The 20016-nt window shown below is 39.1% G+C and overlaps 1 protein-coding gene across 3 annotated transcripts; it reads left to right on the top strand.

Moving 5' to 3' along the window:
• The first annotated feature begins 9622 nt into the window (after positions 1 to 9622).
• Positions 9623 to 19357, top strand: NANP (N-acetylneuraminic acid phosphatase). Of its 3 annotated transcripts, none has more exons than XM_072634664.1 (3): positions 9646 to 9844; positions 12425 to 12603; positions 18129 to 19357. In XM_072634664.1, exons 2-3 carry the CDS (start codon positions 12559 to 12561, stop codon positions 18786 to 18788), a joined length of 705 nt encoding a protein of 234 aa, XP_072490765.1. In that variant the 5' UTR covers positions 9646 to 9844; positions 12425 to 12558; the 3' UTR covers positions 18789 to 19357. The 3 variants fall into 3 exon arrangements, with proteins under 3 accessions (XP_072490766.1, XP_072490765.1, XP_072490764.1); XM_072634663.1 differs by having other exon boundaries at positions 9676 to 9844; positions 12420 to 12603; XM_072634665.1 differs by lacking the exon at positions 12425 to 12603 and having other exon boundaries at positions 9623 to 9844.
• Positions 19358 to 20016: the final 659 nt, after the last annotated feature.

Genomic DNA, 20016 nt, shown 5'->3' with positions numbered 1-20016 from the left:
AACTGGATTACATGATCATAGACCTGGAAAATTTATCCATTTCTACTTTTCACTGGGGAGAGGTGAAGGAGCGAGACTGACCAAGACAGAAAAGGAGAAGGATGTATTATAGCCTGGCTCTCCCCTACAACAACTCTACAAAGATCTAGAACACAAAATACTGAATCCTGATTGGGAAATTCAAGGGAAAAAAATCACAGTTGGGTCATTTTTCCAATGTAAGCACTCAAGCACCCAGGACTATGCGCCAGGGCAAGAAGTTCCAGATGTGATACAAAGATTCCCCTTGTACATGGGGCAGAAATAAGTATCAATTACTTATTCAATCAATCAAGCAAGCACTGTCACTCATTATCCAATGCTGGATCACCAACCCAGGGTAGACAGAAGAGGGAACTTGAATCTGGGGTTTTGAAGTAGGAAGTACGAGGAATGGTCACAGGTGCTAGGCTGTGTACTGAGCAAGGCATCCGTATAGAAGGAAGCAGCAACTGTGTGACTCTGACTCTGGGAGTAGGACTGTATATCAGATATGGCTCCCAGTCCAGTCTGAAGTCTCTAACAGAATAACCAGGGCAGGAAGCCTTAGCTAACCAAAGCAGGTACCTAGAAGTTCTATTATTATGCACTTGGAGGGTTTTCCAGATTACTGATAGTAAAATCTGAGTCCAGTAGCAGTCCACTGGAGCTCCAACCAGGGGTAAGCCCATATTTGTGTTGCTCAGACCCAAACCCAGGTGAGGAATTTGCATTGTTCAGAACAAGGTTCCTCCTTGTATCAAACTGCTTTGGGCACAGATCCTCAACCTGAGCTGTCCTTGAAATCTTGGTATAACACAACACTTAATACCCCAAGAAAGCAAGAGCAGGACACAAGAGAACAGAAAATAGGCCAAGTATGACCCAGACATTCCTTCCAGAAGTGCAAAGAAGCTGGCTGTATTACAAAGCCAGGAAATAAGACTAAAGAATGAGCAAATAACAACAAAAAAGAATCCCACCATAAAGAGTTATGGCAACAGGGTTACTCAAAATCCAAACTCAGAAGAGAATGACTCCAAAACATCTAAAAACAAAGACTAAAGAAACATAAAAGCAAAGCCTAACAAAAAATAAAGTATAGGAACAAGTTCAACTAGAATTCCTGTCAAAGATGAAACTAAGCTAAAAAAAAAAAATTAAGTTAAATAATGTTTTTTTTTCCCCAAATGAAATAAGGGCACTCAATTGAAGGGAAGAAATGAGAGCTATGGAAGAAAGAAATGGAAAAAGAATTAATAGCTTGGCACAAATGGTTGTAATGCCAATGCGATACCCTCAGCAGCTGCTCTGGATATGCAGGTGTATTTCCAGGGTAAATTTGCAAAATATAAACTCTCTTCCTCAAAGATGAAACCAAAATATTTATTCAAATACCAGAAAGTCAATTCCACCATAGTAACAAGGAAGTTTCTACACATTACCAATAGAGGGAGGACCACCAACCCCAAGCCTTCCTTCCCTCCCCCAGGCCTTCCCACAAACAAGTTTTCTTAGGCAAAATGCCCCTCTCCCACCTAGGCTAGCTTCAAGTTGCCCAGGGCCTTAGTTCTATCAGTCAAAAATTTTAGTGGTTGCCCATTCATAAGGTCAATGAAAAATACATACATCCTTAACAACACCTTGAGTCTTCATCATATGAATCTTTCCTTCCAATTTTTTTGCAACAGCTTATAAAAAAGCTCTAGACATTTTACATGGTTCCATGGGGTTTATATGTATTACCTCTATCCAAAATCTGGTGTAAAACATTTATCTCACCAGCAACGTTAGGTATTAAAAGCATGATTTTCTTTAAACACACAGCTAGTAAATCACTGTGTTGCTTAGCCTCCTATCAAATAAAAGAAAGTGAAGACCCTGACAAAAATGAAAGCAGCAATGAGAAAATTAAATTACAAACATGGTTACCTTCAAATGCCAGGTCCATCAGTCAGTGTAGATAAGGTAACTGGATAGTTTAGTGTAAGGAGTGCTAAAGTTCAAAATAAGTTGAAATAGGGCAAAGAAAGCCAAGGACAACAAAAAATCCAGGATTCTTGCTATATGGCTATGTGTATGTGATGTGGCTAGTATTGTTATAGGAGGCAAAGCTGTGTAACTCCTATTTTGCTTGTTTGCTGTCAAGAATTATTTTTTAATAAGAAAGCACCACACATTTAATAGAGTATTGACGTCCATGGTAAATAATATTTTTTAAAAAGCACCTAGTTGTCCTTGACGAGTTTGAGCCACGTAGTACAGATGAACTACGTCTGAGAATACTGAAGAAACTGGAAGATGATTGCTGAGCTACTGCTACAATTAATGATCTATGAATGAAGGTCAATAGGAGAGAGAAACTTAAAAATATTGGAAGAGAACAATCCCCACCCCCAAACATACACACACACACTAAAAATTGCTGGCAAAATTCTAGACCTTATCTGGCATAGTCTGGCCAGATAGGGAAATGCCTCTTTCCCTACAAAACTAAAGAATAACTGATAGATTCATGAATGTACCCCAAGACAAAGGACCTCCATAAACCTATGCATACATTCTTATTTAGCAAATCTGATCAAACTACTGAAAAGATTCCTAGATTCAGCTTACCCTAAAGGATTTCTTATTTTGGATGCCTGTTGGGGGTCTGTAGATAGATTTAATAATAAAAGAGTTAGCATTTATAGAGTGTTGTAAGGTTTACAAAGTACTTTGCAAATATCTCATTCTATCCTTACAACAACCCTGGAAGATAGGTACTGTTATTGTACCCATTTTATACATGAAGAATCTAAGACAGAGTTGTGAGATAACTTGCCCAAAGATACACAGCTAGTTAAGTGAGTGGGGCTGTATTTAAACCGGAGGCTTCCTAACACCAGTTCTAAGACTTTATCTGGGCCAACGGGCTGCTGATTTCAGGATGTCTATGAACTTGGGGAAAGAATACATCTTACTAACCTCTAACTGAAATCCAATATTTCTTCCAATTATGAATCTAAGCAATATATGTTACTTATTCTGAGAAGAGGTCCATAGTAGGCTAAACTGTCAAAGGAAGTCAAGTCACAGAAAAAAGGTTAAGAATCCCTGCTCCAAAGTCAGGGTAATGCAAGAAAGATTTTTACTACCTTTGAGCCCTCCTAATAGTGCTAATACCCAAGCAGCTAAGCCCTGGCCTGTAATTCTAAGGACAGGCATTGTCCTGAAACTACATATTCTTTTTTTCTCTTGGGGACCAGAACACCTGAGAAATTGAATGCCCAGCAGTACTAATTTGCACATGAATACTAGTATCATTGTATTAAAACAAACAAACCTACCATAAACAACAACAACAAAAACCCCTGCTTTATACTTTAATGTACTATGACTGTTCAGGGATTGTGTAGCCAAAACTCTTGATGGCCACCCCAGGCAGACCAAGATTTCATTCTTCAGGACACAATGCAGTGTAAGGCAACCAGAACCAGAATTACATAATTATAGTTAGCAATAGATCTGATTATGGTGAAGGAGGGAGGGGTGGGTTTGTCTTATGAAGTAGTTAAATGTTATGAACCCTAATACTCCAAAATTCATGAGTATTCACAATATTTTATCCTGTCTAAGGATCCATTACTCAACAACTATGGCTTGCTAATGATGGTCTAGATACTAGGGTTGTTTAATTTTATATGAGGTTATCCTTTCCTTCAGCAAATCATTCATTTCTTTTGTTCTCTGTCAGATATCATTTCTTTCAAACTCCTATATTATCCTATCACACAAGGTCTTGTGCATACATTCAGATGTTTCTCTCCCAAGATTTACTGTTCCATATGTGGAAGTGATTTAGTTTCCTGGCATGGCGCTGGTAGACTGTCCATGTTTCAAAGGCATACAACAATGAGGTCAACAAAATGGCTGTAGACCTTCAGTTTGGTAGTAGTCTAATACCTCTTCTCTCCCAAACTTTTCTTCAGACCCTCCCAAACACTGAGCTAGCTCTGGCAATGCATGCATCAACCTCATTGTCAATGTGTATATCCCTGGAAAGTACACTACCAAGGTAAGTGAACTTATTTACAGCATTCAAAACTTCTCCATTTGTTGTAATCAATGGTTCCACATATGGATGGTGTGGTGGTGACTGATGGACCACCTGTGTTTTCTTGGTGTTAATTATTAGGCCAAATTTAGCACAGGCAGCAGAAAATTACTTCCGTTTGAACTGTCTTAAGAAGATTCTGAAGAACACCATGGCAGCATAAGGTACCAGACACTGAAGTCCTTGCTCGATCTGAACTGCTAGGCATTCAAACTACGCTTCAGAAAGCACAGCTCCCGATGGGCTGGCCACATTGTTCAAGGCAAAATATATGCTTGCCGGAAAGACCATTTTATGGAGAACTCACATGGACAGGCGATCACACAGTGGTCAGAAGAAGCCATACAGAGACACTCTCAAGGTCTCTTTCAAGAACTTTAGATTTGACTGTGAAACATGGGAGACGTTGGCACAGGACCACTCAGCATGGTGTGCCCACATCGGAAAGGGTGTTGTGCTCTTTGAGCAAAGTAGAATTGAGACAGCACGAAGTAAATGTAGGATGTGCAAACTTGGAGTATCCACCCCCAAAATTCACATGGACTATCTGTTCCCCACCTGTGGTAGAGCATTCCGAGCTCATATTGTTCTGATCAGCCAGTCAGACACACTGAAACTTCACTTTATCATAGTGATGTCATTTTGGTCCTCTTTGAAAACAAAGCACAACAACCAACCAACCATTCCATGTGTGATTTGAATATTTTGAAAGAGCTTGTGATTTAATAAAAAGTCATATTATTGAGTGACTCCAGGAATAGGCTAGAAATGTCACAGAAAACACATTTGTTAATTGATATAAACTCCTTAAAGATAGATGTTTAATGATGTTGAATTGATTTAGTGGACCTCAAAAGTAGACTTGAAAAAAGTTGATACAGCCCTCCTATCTTTTTCATCTTGAAGCACAAGTCCCTTAATGTTTATTTCAAATAACTTTTCACAATTATCTCCTCCCCTCATTCCCTTTGTAATCTCCAAGTTTCCCATTTGTGATAGAATTGAATTTTTCCTACCTCGACATAAATTATCTGCTATACTAAGCAGAATTTTTCTGCTGTCTTGTGCCACAATAATTACTTGTGTTATCTAGAGCAGGAAAGATCCGCTTTAAAGCATTTATCTATTCCAATTTGTCCCCGGTGCTGTAATTTCAGTGACATGCCAATAGAAATTAAAATTCCAATGTAAAATCTGTTAAGTTTACTTCAAAGTTTCAATGAATACCCTACCCACCTGTAGGGCCTCAGAATACCCATAATTATTACCGGTTAAATAATGAAAATGTCCAAACATTTCAAAATTCTCAGATGAAAATAGATGTAAGTCAGAATCTCTATGGAAATACTCATTTTCTGCAGTTAAAATAACTAATGTAACTAACTACCTAGGGTTTTAAGAGCGACATTGTTGAAAGGATATTCTAATGATCCTATGCTTACTTTTATGTGTGTCCCCTATGTTCATGGCTGGGCTATAATAAAATAAGATGATAAGACATTATGACTATTGAAATCATCTCCCCATCAAATACAGATTCTCTCCAGAGAGCTTTTTTTCCCTTTAAACTCAATAGATAGTTACTACTTAAATCATCCCTATAAGCTAAACTTTAACATTTAAAATTTAAAATTATGAGTTTAGTCTATGCTTCATTATACTGGTTCCTGCTCTTTGGCTGATTCACAAAGGGAGTTCCTTAAAATTACTTTAGTAAAGCCAAAAGGAAAGAAGTAGAAATTATTAGGTAAAAGAAAATTTGAGATTCTGTAAATTTCTCTTTTGCTACATGTACTGTTCCTTGCTCATCGCTTTTAAGATATTATCACAAATAAAGTTGAGTTACATACTAGAATACTAAGATTTCTCAGATTACATAAATGACTGCAGGACATGCCTTGAGTACCCTTGAAATGTCTACTTTCTGTTCAGCATAAAAAGCTTAAGAAGTACCCACAAAGAGCTATAAGCATTTTAAAGGAGATTATAAGTAGCTTTGGGGGAGGAGGGGGTCAGCACTCTCCCAACTATTTATTTCATTTATATAAGAGAATAGGTTTAGAGATGTGCTTGGGAAATTAAGAGGTTACCCCATAAAGGCACATTTTTCTTTATCTCCAGCCCACATCAGTGTCTTGCATATAGCATGGGTTTAATAAATGTTTGTTGCCTTTCTCCATTCAAGAAATGAATAACCCCGTTTCATGCCTAGTTTAACCATTAAAAGCAAGTCATCTAATTCAATGGTATAGGGTCTACTTCACAGAAAGATAATGGAGACTAGCTATACCACTGTATTTTAAAGCAGCAATAATCAAAACCATTTGATATTAGCTAAGAAATAGAGTAGTGGATCAATGGAATAAGTTAGCTACACAAGGCACAGTAGTCAATAACTATAGTAATCTACTGTTTGATAAATCCAAAGACTCCAGCTTCTGGGATAAGATCTTACTATTTGACAAAAATTCCTGGGAAAACTAGAAAATAGTATAGCAGAAATTAAGCATACACCAACATATTACACTGTATAAGATCAAATAGGTACATGATTTAGACATAAAGGTTGATACCATAAGCAAATTAGCAGAGGAAAGAATAGTTTACTATTCAGATCTATGAAGAAAGGAAGAATTTATGACCAAATAGGAGATAGAGAACATTATGAAATTTAATCTGGATAATTTTAATTACATTAAAATAAAAAGTTTCTGCATAAACAAAGCCAATGCAACCAAGATCAGAAAGGAAACAAAAGAATGAAAAAATAGAAGACAATGTGAAATATCTCATTGGAAAAACAACTGACCTGGAAAATAGATCCAGGAGGGATCATTTAAAAATTATTGGACTACTTGAAAGCTATGATCATAAAAAGAGCCTGGACATCATTTTTTCAATAAATCAGCAAGGAAAACTGTCCTGATATTCTAGAACCAGAAGGTAAAATAGAAATTGAAAGAATCCATCAATTACCTCCTGAAAGATTTCCCAAGTTGAAAATTCCCGGGAATTTTATAGCCAAATTTCAGAGTTCCCAGGTGAAGGAGAAACTATTGCAAGAAGTCAGAAAGAAACAATTCAAGTATCATTGAACCACAATCAGAATAACACAAGATTTAGCAGCTTCTACATTAAGGAATTGAAGGACTTGTAATATGATATTCTGGAGGTCAAAGGAGTTAGGATTAAAATCAAAAATTACCTACCCAGCAAAACTGAGTATAATCCATTAAGGGAAAAAAGGATATTCAATGAGATAAAGGAATTTCATACATTCTTGAGAAAAGACCAGAGCTAAATAGAAATTTTGACTTTCAAATACAAGACTCAAGAGAAGCATGAAAAGGTAAACAGGAAAGAGAAATCATAAAGGATTTATTAAAGTTAAACTGCTTACATTCCTACATGGAAAGATGATATTGTAACTCATTAGACCTTTCTCAGTATTAGGGTAGTTGGAGAGAATACACACCCACACCCACACCCACACATACGAGAGAGAGAGAGAGAGAGAGAGAGAGAGAGAGAGAGAGAGAGAGAGAGAGCATAAGGTGAGTTGAATATGATAGGATGAAATCTAAAAAGTAAAATTAAAGGGTGAGAGAGGAATATATTGGGAGGAGAAAGGGAGAGGTAGAATGGGGTAAATTATCTCACATAAAAGAGGCAAGAAAAAACTTTTACAGTGGAAGGGAAGAAGGGAGAGGTGAGATGGAATGAGTGAACCTTATTCTCATCAGGACTGACTTAAGGAGGGAATAACATGTACACTCAGTTGGGTATGGAAATCTATCTAACTCTACAGGAAAATGAGGGGAAGGGATAAAAGAAGAGGGGATGATAGAAGGGAGGGCAAATGCAGGAAGGGGGTAATTGGAAGCAAACACTTTTGAGGAGTGACAAAATCAAAAGAGAGAATTGAATAAATGGGGACCTGGATAGGATAGAGGGAAATATAGTTAGTTTTTCACAACCAGACTATTATGGAAGTGTTTTGCATGACTACATGTGTATAACTTATATTGAATTGCTTGCCTTCTCAGTGAGGGTGGGTGGGGAGGGAGGAAGGGAGAGAATGTAGAACTCAAAGTTTTAAAAACAAATGCTAAAAATTGTTTTTTTGTGCAACTGGGAAATAATATATACAGGCAATGGAGTATAGAAATCTATCTTGCCCTACAGGAAAATACAAGGAAAAGGGATAAGAGAAGGGGGGAAGTGGTAGAAAAGAGGGTAGATTGAGAGAAGGGGTATCAGAATGCAAGTCGTCTTGAGGTGGGGGGAGGGAAGAGATGGGGAGAATATTTGAAACTCAAAATCTTGAGGAAATGAATGTTGAAAACTAAAAATAAATTAATCATAAAAAAAAGAAATGATGAGCAGGCAGACTTCAGGAAAGATACATGAAGTGATGCTGAGTGAAGTGAGCAGAACCAGAGCATTGTACACTGTATCAACCACATTGTGCAATAAGGAACTTTGATAGACTTACTCTTCTCAGCAATGCAAGGATCTAAGGTAACTCCAAAAGAGTCATGATGGAAATTTGCTGTCCACATCCAGAAAAAGAACTATGGAGTCTGAATGCAAATGAAAGCATATTATTTACTCTCCCTGTTTTTTTTTTATTGTTTCTCCCTTTTTTGCCTTTTCTCCCTTTTTGCCCTTTTATTCTGATTCTTCTTTCACAACATTACTAATGTAGAAATATGTTTAGTATGACTGTACATGTGTAGCCTATATTAGATTGCATGCCTTCTTGGGGAGGAGGAGTGGGAAGAGAGGAGGGAGAAAAAAAATAGAACTCAAAATCTTATCAAAGTAGATATTGAAAACTGTCTTTACATGTAATTAAAGAACGAAACCCTCTTCAGCAGCAGAAATCTGCCTGTTCCTGTCCACCACTGAGCTCCCTACATTCATAAACATCACTTGTCCAAGGTCTTCCAAACTTCCCCTCAACAACAGACCTATATATAGTCTATAGACTTGTGTGTGTGTGTGCGTGTGTGTGTGTGTGTAAATGAGAGAGAGAGAGAGAGAGTCTGTAGAGATGGACAGAAATGGACCATCTATAGATATAGACCAGATATACATAGGTAGAAAAAAAACATCACTCATACCCAAAGATATATAATCTATAGAGATGGACCATCTATAAAGATGTCCTATATATAGATCTATAGATCTATATCCATCTGTCTACACACACACACACACACACACCACACACACCACACACACCCACACACACCCACACACACACACACACACAAGGCAGACCTATATACAGTCTATCCAATAACAAACCGCCCTCACCACAGATCACACCATTTGCTCCAATCGCGTGAGAAGTCAGGGCTTTTACAATGAGAGACATTTCTCACGTTCTCTCTCTAAACGCGGTGGAATTTAAACCGGGTTGGGGGGCGGGAGGGGCGGGGGGAGGGAATCGCTTTCGTTGGCTCGCTCCCAGGGCGGGGCGGGGTCCGTGTCAGGAGATCTTTCCAGCGGCCTCGAGCGCGCGCCGGGCGGGGGAGGCTGCTCTGCGCTTGCGCGAGGACGATTTTCCCCCTTGGCTTCCGGGAGTGGCGCGGACCTCCGGGGCTGCGGGAGGCTGCGCTGCCTGGGCGCGGGATGGGACTGAGTCGGGTGAGGGCAGTGTTTCTGGACCTGGACAACACGCTGATCGACACGGCGGAGGCGAGTAGGAGAGCCATGTCGGAGGTAACGGTTACAGCGTCCGCGCCTCCCAGCCCCCGCCGGCCGACCACCCTCCGCAGCTCCCCGGCCCCAGGCCTGGTCCTTTCTCGCAGCCTCCACCCCCCGGCCCTGGCCTAGCCCCCCGGGTCGTCCTCTCTCCCTTGCACGCAGACCGCCCCCAGGCCATCGCATCCTCTCGCGACTCTGGCCTCACCTCATCCCGAATGACTTTTCTCCGCTCTCCCCGAAACCCCCGGAGCGTGTGGGCGGGGGCCGGTAGGCTGTGCGGGGCTGATGCAATCGGGGGCCGCGTCCGGGGGGCCGGGGGATGAGGATGCCCTGGTCGGGCCACACCTGGAGCGCCACAGGTGGGAAAGGAAGGAAGGGCAGCGATACACCGTGTAATGATACTGGCGTGGAGAGAGTGGCTTACGGTGTGCAAAACGCTGTCCACCTTCTCATATGAAGCCCCCACAATAACCCTGCGGTGCCCTTCTTACCGCCTCTTAGAGATGAGGAAATTGAGGCAGAGAGAGGTCAGGTGACGTGCCTAGGATCACCCATACTGAGTCCTGATGCAGGGTTTGAACTGGGGTCTTCAAGGCCTATCCATTTCACTACCTTGCTGCCCCAGAAGACTGTCTGGAGGAAAGGAGCCAGGACGATGAAGGGCCTCTACCTTAAAAGTGTAACAGTCTTCTCTCTGGAGGGTGAGAAGATACTAGCCAAATACAAAGTGAATACTTGCAATTTTTTTTTAATAAAATTACCAGTAGCAGTAGTAATACTAAGTAGTAATTTGCACTGTGTCCCCTTCCAATCTCTTTTCTGTTTCTACTGGTCTTAGAGTTTGGAGGTTGTTCCTATAGTCTGTTCAGTCTGTGTGACATCCTGATTCCTTTCGTAGATATTGGCTGGCAGGAACCTTGGAGGTTGCTTAGTCCAGCTCTCAAAGTTCCCAAGTGGTAGAACTGAAATTCAAACCCCAACTCCTCTGACTCTAAATTCAGCTCTAGTGCAACATCCTTAACAATGAAAATAACAGTTATATAGTACTTTACTTTATAAATATTGTCTCCTTGGATCCTTACAGAAACCTGTGGGGTGGCAGTGAGATGGATGGGGGTGGGGGATTGATTGACAGTAATAGCTACGTGGCATAGTGGACAGAGCACTGGGCCTGGAGTCAGGAAGATCTGAGTTCAAATCTAGCCCCAAACGTTAGACTCATGATCCTTGCCAAGTGACTTAACCTCAGTTAAATGGGGGTGATGATAATAATAGCACTAACTCCTAGGGTTTTGTTGTGAGGATCAAATGATATTTATGAAGCACTTAGTACAGTGCCTGGCACATAGTAGGGACTATAATATATGTGTGTGTGTATCATGCTTATTTCCTTCCTTTCCCCATTTTTATAGATGAGGAAAATGAGGCAAACAGATTAAATGAATTGCCCAGGGTTATAACTAGTAAGAAGTCTTTGAATTCATGTCTTCTCCAGGCCCAGCACTCTTGTCTCCTACACCTCCTTGCTGTATCATGAGTTGTCTCATTTCCTTGTCACTGGATCTTCAAGCAAAGACTGGATAATCCATTATTGGGACTGTATGGTTCCTGAGATCCCTTCCAGCTTTGTAATTCTGTGGCTGTAAAAACTAGAAGATTTTAATGATCTGTTTCATACACATCTGTCTCAAGCTAGAGTGTGCTGCACTGTTTTCTGTTTTGGAAACTAACCTGAATTGAAAATTGCAAACCTGGCTAAGGGTTGAGCAAATAAGGATCACACCACACCCTTAGGGGGAAGGAAGCCTGCGTGGCCAGATTCCCAGGACAAAGTCCTGAAAACTATGTATCTTTACTCTCTTCCTGAGTTGTTATAATTTGTCCCAAAGAATTTTTTTTTTTTTAGCAAAAATACCCTTTGCCTACTGAATAAAGTATAAATTCTTGATTCAGACATTTGTAAGGTCATACACAATCTGTCTCCAATCCACCTTTCAGTCTTCTCATACTGCTGTCCTACATGTACTCTACTTTCCAGCCAAATTTGACAACTGTTTTCATGTTCTCACATCTATTTTTGCTCACCTGAAATTGACTTCTCCCTTTTTCTTCCAGTGTAGGAGTTAGGGCCTTCCTTTACCCTAGTCCCCAGGTGAGGGTCATCTCTGCTTCCTCACACTTTCCTCAGCACTTTTCCTGGACCTGTGTTGCACTTATATCACTTTTGTTGTCTTTGTGTAGGTTGCCTTTTCTGTTGCTAGATTGTAACTCCTTTAATAAAGGTTTGGGTTGTATCTCCAGTACTTAAACACATAGTAACCCCTTAATAAATATTTGTTGAATGGATGAATCTTTGAGGTGACTCACATTTGAGGAGAACCTCAAAACAGATTATATTTTTCCATCAACCCATAAATATTTGGGCTTAATAAATATTTTCTGTATTAAGATGAATTCAAGGGTATGACTAACAGTAATTCTTGATTCATCATTTTGTGGAAGTAGCTCAGGGTTCTTAAATGCCAGTCAATAAACCAATCTGGAAAGACTTGGCATATAGGCCTCATAATGAACTATTTCTTGTCTCAAGAGTAGCCTGGCAGAATTCTAAGAGAGACGCACCAAGTTGACCACTGGATGATGACTTTTAGTCAAGGCACCTTTTGAAGACCATCCACATCAACATCAGTGCAACAGAATTTAAATGCCTACAAAAATGCATCATTAAAATGGCAGTCAGCAAGCACGTATTAAGAATTTCATGCCAGTGCCAGGTATTGTGCACATTTATGTCTTTAAAGGACTCTTAGAATTTTAACATATGTATGAGAGATATCTTATTCAACAAAGAACTTTAAAGTGGTGTTTTAACCTTTTTGTAGTCAAGAAACAATAAGCATAGGGGGACTTTATCATCTTGGCACCTTTCAGTGAATTATGGGATTATAAAGACGTCATCTGCTACAGAATGTTGGTTATGGACTCCTGCCTATTCTCTTCTGTCTTCATCAAGGATGTATGTGGGCTATGTTCTCAAAAATTTTATAGAGGTGGGGAAAGTAAGCAAGTATGTCTGTAGTTACTAATATTCTTTCATATTTTGGGAGGAGAGGAGGGATTAACAAGGTTCCAGATTTTTCCCAACTTTTGGTATCCTCTTCTCTTCAAGATTCATTGAAAATTGATCTCTCAATTACTCAGAATTGCTAGGACTAACACAGAATTCACCACCCCACCGAACTTGGTGTGTGCCTAGTTTAAGCCAGGTATTTTTTACATTTTTGTTTTCTGTTGGGCCATTTTTCATGTAGCACATCAGGAACTGTGATGTTAGAGGCCAAATGTTATCATTCCAGTGTAATTGATGGAGATAAGACTTTTTTCCATTTTGGGATGTTATTTTTCCAATTGCATCCTTAAATCAACTGCAACTTTTCTCTTCAAAGTTACCAGTGATAACTTATTCTTAAATCTAATGGCCTTTTCTTAGTCCTCATCCTTCTTGACCTTTTTATATCATTTAACACTTTGGATAATTTCTCCTCTGAGTGTTTCATGAGATTTTTTTCTCTTGATTCTCCTCCTGTCTGGCTCTCCTCAGTCTTTCTTTTATGGACCACATATATGTCCAGCCCTTTAGTTGTGGGTGTATCTTAAAGCTTTGTCCTGGGCCCTCTTTTCTTTGTATTCCCTCAGGGTTCTCATCGCTTCTTAAGGGATGTCATCTCTATGGAAACAGCTTCCAGGTCTATATAGATAGGCCTAGTCTCTCCTCAGCTCCACTCTAGCATAACCAACTGCTTACTCGATATTTTGAATTGGCTGTCCTATACATATCTCAAAGTTAACATCTACAAAATAGAACTCATCTTTTCTCCTCTTCCTAACTTCCCTATTTCTGTCAAGTTCACCATTCCTTCTCAGGTCACCCAGGTTTGCAACTTCGGAGCCCTCTTCTACTCATTCACTCTTCCTCACTTCCACTTCCAATCATCGTTAAGCCTTGTCATTTCTACCTCCATAGTATCTGTCATATTCAGCTGTAAGACAGATAAACACAGCACACTTGAGGGCTTCTAGTACAGGTTCACTCCTGATTTGGTCAGACTAGAAAGACACTAAAAAGGGGTTAATAACCTTACTTTATTCTAATCTAGTTTTCTCAGAAGAAGCTCATGATAATGGGAGCATAAACTCCTACAGCATTCCCTAATCACCCTTTCTTGAAGGAAATGGCGAAAAGGGGGCAATTACCCCTACATCTTGATGGGGTCAGTTGAGACAGGCATGACTACACATATATAACCTATTTGGAATTGCCTGTCTTCTCGGGAGGGAGAGAATTTGGAACCCAAAGTCTTAAAAACAAATGTAAAAAAAAATTGTTTTTATTTGCAACTGGGAAAAATTAAAGGCTAAATGAAAAAAAAATAGAGGAAGCATCCATGCTTATAGGAGAGACATTTTCAAAACCCCAATTATATACTAGAAAGTTTCTTCAGCTGGTCAGTTCCCAACTAGGTGATTCAGGAACTGCAGTCCATATATTAGTCCAAGTATTGAGCCAACGAGGAAAAAAATGGAATTTGCTGAACAACTTTTATAGTGAGTTTCTGACGTCTTTATCTGAGGGGGAATCTGCATGGGCTTCCTTGCTCAGTGTTACAAAGAAGTATAATCCTTTAATTGATGAAGGAGAGCCCCATATTATAAAGATCAGTGCCACAATTTTAAACTGTTGAGCTTTGTTTCCAATTCTTGCCTAAAACAGCAACCATGACTGACTGAATTAATCATGAGCTGCCATTTAACCAAGAAGGAAACCGCATGATAAATATCAATCAATCCCTCCAAATCATCACCACAATCGGAAACCCACTAGCACCCCCACTGTTAGCCCATTCCTTTTGAGTTACCCAGTCTGCAACAGTGAGCACACCAAACACAAATCCAGATATCCCCAATAGATAAAATAAATTGTCTGTGTTCCTCAGTTCCCCTTCCTCTCACAAGCCCAGCCACTCTCTCCCCACCTGGCTGACCCAGTGGGGCCCACCAACAGCTGCCTTGTAAAATAAACATGGGTCTAATACCAACCCCTTTACAGCTACAGAGGTTCAAACAAACCCCTGCCAACTCCACTGATCACACAAGCAACCAAAGTTATTTCCACCAGCCCCCCCAAAGGAATCTCCTGACCCAGTTCCCCATGGGCTCACAAATACTGATCCAAGATCAAACACCTCACAAGTCTAGTCAATACTCCAGAAAAAAAAGTCCCCCAAAAAATGGATCTACCCTCTGGTTCCACCCCTCTAGATGGGCCAATGCCCCACAACTCTATGGTGGCAGAACTTTGAGAAACTTGCCAAAAGGACTAGGAATCCACATTTTAACCCTCTAAAGTAAGAAAAAAAAAGGAAATAACTGAAAGACTTGTCTTCCATTAAAGGTACATTTTTTCCTTTGTATGATTATACTTAGCTTTGTAGGGAGTGTCACACTCATTTGTAAAGTTTTCTTTGACTTTTGACCTCTCATTTTGTTTGACCTCTTGTTCACACAGATATTGTGTGATCCTGATTCTAGTTCCTTGGTACTTGGACTTTCTAGTATTATTTGTAGTATTTTTTCTTTAATGTGAGAGCTCTGGATGTTGACTAGTACTTTCCTGGGACTTGTCGTTTTGGTATCTCAAGTGTTCATTGGTGAATTCTTTTCAAATTAACTTTACCTTCTGGTTCTAATATATCTGGGCAGTTTTCATTTATGATTTCTTAAAATATAGTGTCCAGAATTTTTTTTTCAAATCATGATTTTCAGGGAGTCCAATGATTCTTAAATTCTCTCTCATTCTCTTATGTTCCAGGTCAGTTATTTTTTTATATCAGATATCTTCCATTTTCTTCCCTTTTTTCAGTCTTTTTATTTTGCTCTAATATTTCTTGCTATCTCATGGAGTCATTAAGTTCTGTTTGGTCTATTCTAGTTTTCAGGGAGTTCCTTTCTTGGGTAAGGTTTACTACTGTCTCTTCCAGACTATTTTCCTTTCAGTTCTTTCCTTCAGAGCTTTTGTTTCAATTTAAAAATTTCTTGCCTTTCATTCATACCAGCATCTATTGGTAACTTACTTTCTTTACAGGGTCTACGTGAGAAAGAGGAGTGGGTAGTGTATATTATTCTGTTTCCCATTTATTAATAGCAGTCAAAAAAAAAACAACCATTAGGAAACCCAAAATAGCTCTTATGTAAAGTTTCATTTCTTTCTCAATTAAATAGAGAAAAAGTGAAAACCTAATCAGAAAAAAAGAAATCTGGACAATCTCTGTTGTCTGTAGAAGAAAAGTAAGAATGACAGAGCTATTTAGCAACCCCTTCCCCCACAAGCCTCCCACCCCCCAAAAAAGTATCCCACAAGGTTTATACTGTCAGGAGGCCCTAGCTCCTCACAATTGCTTTTTCCTTAATCCCCTGGAGCTCTGAGTCCCTATTCTTCATATCTTCTCAGCACTGAACTACCTGGAATTTCTACTGCAGGAATCACTTGCTACTATTGTGACTTGGAACTAGTGAAGTACCCAATTCCATTATACTCTACATGTGAAGGAAGCAATTCTGACTTCCAGTACGTTTTAGGATAAATTAGCTTTTGTAGGATTATCAAGGACCATAATTTCCCAATATAGAATATTGCTTCTATGAGAAAATGCATTGCAAATTTCAATCAACTGACTTACAGATTAATTTTTTGATTATCAGTTAATTTGTATATTGGAAACAACTATGAAATATTGTTAGATGATGATCAGCTGTTTATTTTTTTTTTACTAGTAATGATAAAACATAAGAAAATGAGTTTAATCTGTAGTATAAATGATTGTTAGCTGTTAAAAAAAAAAAGAAAACCTTTCTGAAATTGGAATGTTAAATACTAGTTGCGTTACTCAGAGAGACTGGATATTCTTATTTCAGTTTAATATTATCAAAGCAGAGGTATAAAGTCAGTGATCTCTCAATATCCTTTTGACCCTAATCACCTAAGCAGCGGATGATAATATGGATTTTATGTGAAGTTACCAAATGATCTCTTTGCTGCTAAATCCAATGAGCTTGTCTTGACCCTCATTTTCCGTGACCTCTCTGCAGTCTTTGACCCTGTTGATTCACCCTCTCTTCCCTGTGATATCTCTTCTCAGGTTTTTGGAACACTGCTCTCTCCTTGCTTTCCTTCTCCTTATCTGACCACTCCTTTGCTGGATCATCTTCCAAATTACACACTCTAGCCTTAGGTGTCCTTGAGAGTCCTGTCCTGGGCCCTTTTCTCTCTATACTACTTGGTGATCTCATCAGCTCCTATGGATTTAATTACCATTTGTATGCCAATAATTCTCAAATCTTTCATCCCTTACAGACATCTCAAACTAGATATCCAGTAGAGATCTTAAATTAAACATGTCCAAACCACAACTCGTTTCTTTCCCTAACCCCTCCCCCACTTCGCTGTTATTATAGATGGCAACATCATCCTGGAAGTCCCTCAGGTTCACAACGAGTCATCCTGGATTTCTCACTATCCTATTCCCCATATTCCAGTTGTTTTCAAAGCCTGTCGATTTTACTTTTGGAACATCTCTCAAATACTCTTCCTTCTCTCCTCTGACATTGCAACCTCTAGTGCAGGCTCTTATCTCACACTTTGATTACTGCAGTACTCCACCGATGGAGTGCTGCCTGCCTCAAGTTTGTCCCCACTGCATCCTTCATTTGGCCACCAAAGTGATTTTCTTGAAGCACTGTTATGACCACATCATTCTTCTGCTCAGTAAACTTCAGTGGTTCCCTGTATCCTTCAGGATCAAATACAAAATACTCTGTTGGGCATTCAGATGCCTTTATAACCCATCTTCCTCCTACCTTTTATACCTTATTACCTAATGATCCTGTATCACTGGCTTAGACACTCCATCTCTGGTATCTGGGTATTTTCTCTGGCTGTCCCTAATGCCTAAAAGGTTCTCTCTTTCCTCTACTCTGCCTGCTTACCTCCCCAGTTTCCTTTAAGTTCTAACTAAAATCCTTTCCTTTATTAGAGACCTTAACCCCTCTCTTAATTATTTTCTTTTTATCCTGTATGTAGTTTGCTATAAATTTGTTTGCATGTTGTCTCCTCTATTAGATTGTAATCACCTTGAGGGCAGGGACTGTCTTTCACCTTTTTTGTATCCTCAGTACCAGGCACATAGTAGGATCTTGATATTGATTGATTGATGTCTTAATTAATTTTTTATTTTTTTATTAGGTGATAAAACTATTAAAGTCAAAATACCAATACAAAGAAGGAGAAGCTCAGGTCATCAGTGAAAAAGTCCAAGTTAAATTCAGCCAAGAGTGCTACAGAGAGTCCAAAATGTCCATTACTGATCTAAGGATTTCACATTGGGAAGAAGCTATTCAAGAAACAAGAGGTGAGACAGCCAATCGGGAACTAGCTAAAGAATGTTATTTCCTATGGAAATCTACACGTCTGCAGCATATGACTTTATCAGAAGACGTAAAAAACATGCTGACTGAACTTCGAAAGGAGGTTCCCCTCCTTCTTTTGACTAATGGTGACACACAGACACAAAGGGAGAAGATTGAAGCTTGTGCCTGTCAACCATATTTTGATGCTATTGTTGTAGGTGGAGAGCAAGAGGAGGAGAAACCAGCACCCTCTATATTCTATTACTGCTGTGATCTCCTTGGGGTACAGCCAGGAGACTGTGTAATGGTTGGGGATACTCTAGAAACAGATATCCAAGGAGGTCTTAATGCTGGCTTGAAAGCAACAGTCTGGATAAATAAAAATGGAATTGTACCCCAGAAGCAGTCCCCAGTACCTCACTATGTTGCTTCTTCTGTGCTAGAGTTACGTGCCATCTTACAGAATATAGATTACATACCCAATATGTCAGCTTAATAGGGATCATTAAGAGACATTAAGAATTTCTGGATCAGACCTTAAGTTTCTACTGGGAATAGAGGTACATACCTTCTTTTAGTCTTCTAGGTTCCACATCAAGAACATATATAATTCTAGTAATTTATAAAAAGTCACTTTCTTTGAGAAAAATAAAATTTTTTTTTTCTTAATTTAGACCAGAAAACTTGAAACTTCTTATGAGTTTGGGGAAATTTTTGGTGGGTATGTGGTTTGAAAGACTTCTTTACACAATATCATGACAATTACTGGGGTTTTTTCCCCAAAAGTTTTGCATCTTGGATCTGTTTCTGTGGATGAAAAATAGGTATTGGTGCTGAAATTTAGATTTGTGGAAAATATTTGTCAGGAAATATTGATCTGGATAGTACCTATAAGCCAACATTCTTCAAGGCAATATTTTAGTTAAGATTGCATAAGCACTTTGCCTTACATAAATCAAACCATTTAATTAATAATAACATGTTTATATGTTTTGCTTGAGAATGTTTTTTAAAGCACTGATTATGTTTTTTTCCTTCATTAAAAATGTATTCTTCCTTCTCCAATATGAATATTTTTTAAACACATCTCATGTTACCCTGCTGACACAAAAGTTTCATCATTTAATTTTGCAACACAACATGAAATTTCAGTATTAATTCCTGCAGTTAGAGAGCCTTTAATACCAGTTACTCCTTTTCCAATAATAACTATTTCCAGGTGAGCTAGAAACTTCAGAAAATCTGTATGTCACAGGAGAGTGTTTTATCTTTTCCAGGGGCCAGACTGAGAGGACACTTAAATGATCAGGCCGAGTAAACGCTGTAGCAAAACCAAAGCTATTTCCTTTCTGTTTTAGGCTGCTACTATACAGCTACTACTTTCTTTGCAGGTAGCTCTTCTCACCTTTAAAATGACTTTAGCATAAGGTCCCAGCTTCTTTCCCCTCTGACCTGATATTTTTGCAGAAGAAGTCAAATATATAATCATATTTTTACCCTTACCTAGTTACAATTTACTAACTTGTATGATTGGTCAGGTCCTGTCATATATCTGGATTTCAGTTTCCCCATCTGTAAAATGAGTGAGTTGAACTAGACAGTCTTTAATTCCCCTTTTACCTCTAAATCTGTTATCCTGGGCATGAGTTGTATGAATGGTATTACTTACAGAAATTGGACTTCTGACCAAGATAGTGCCAGCATAGTACTAGAAGGGACTTTAG

Source organism: Notamacropus eugenii, chromosome 1 (assembly GCF_028372415.1).
Source record: "Notamacropus eugenii isolate mMacEug1 chromosome 1, mMacEug1.pri_v2, whole genome shotgun sequence".
Taxonomy (NCBI): domain Eukaryota; kingdom Metazoa; phylum Chordata; class Mammalia; order Diprotodontia; family Macropodidae; genus Notamacropus; species Notamacropus eugenii.
The sequence above is the reverse complement of the archived record's forward strand: the minus strand, read 5'-3'. Positions and strand labels throughout refer to the sequence as shown.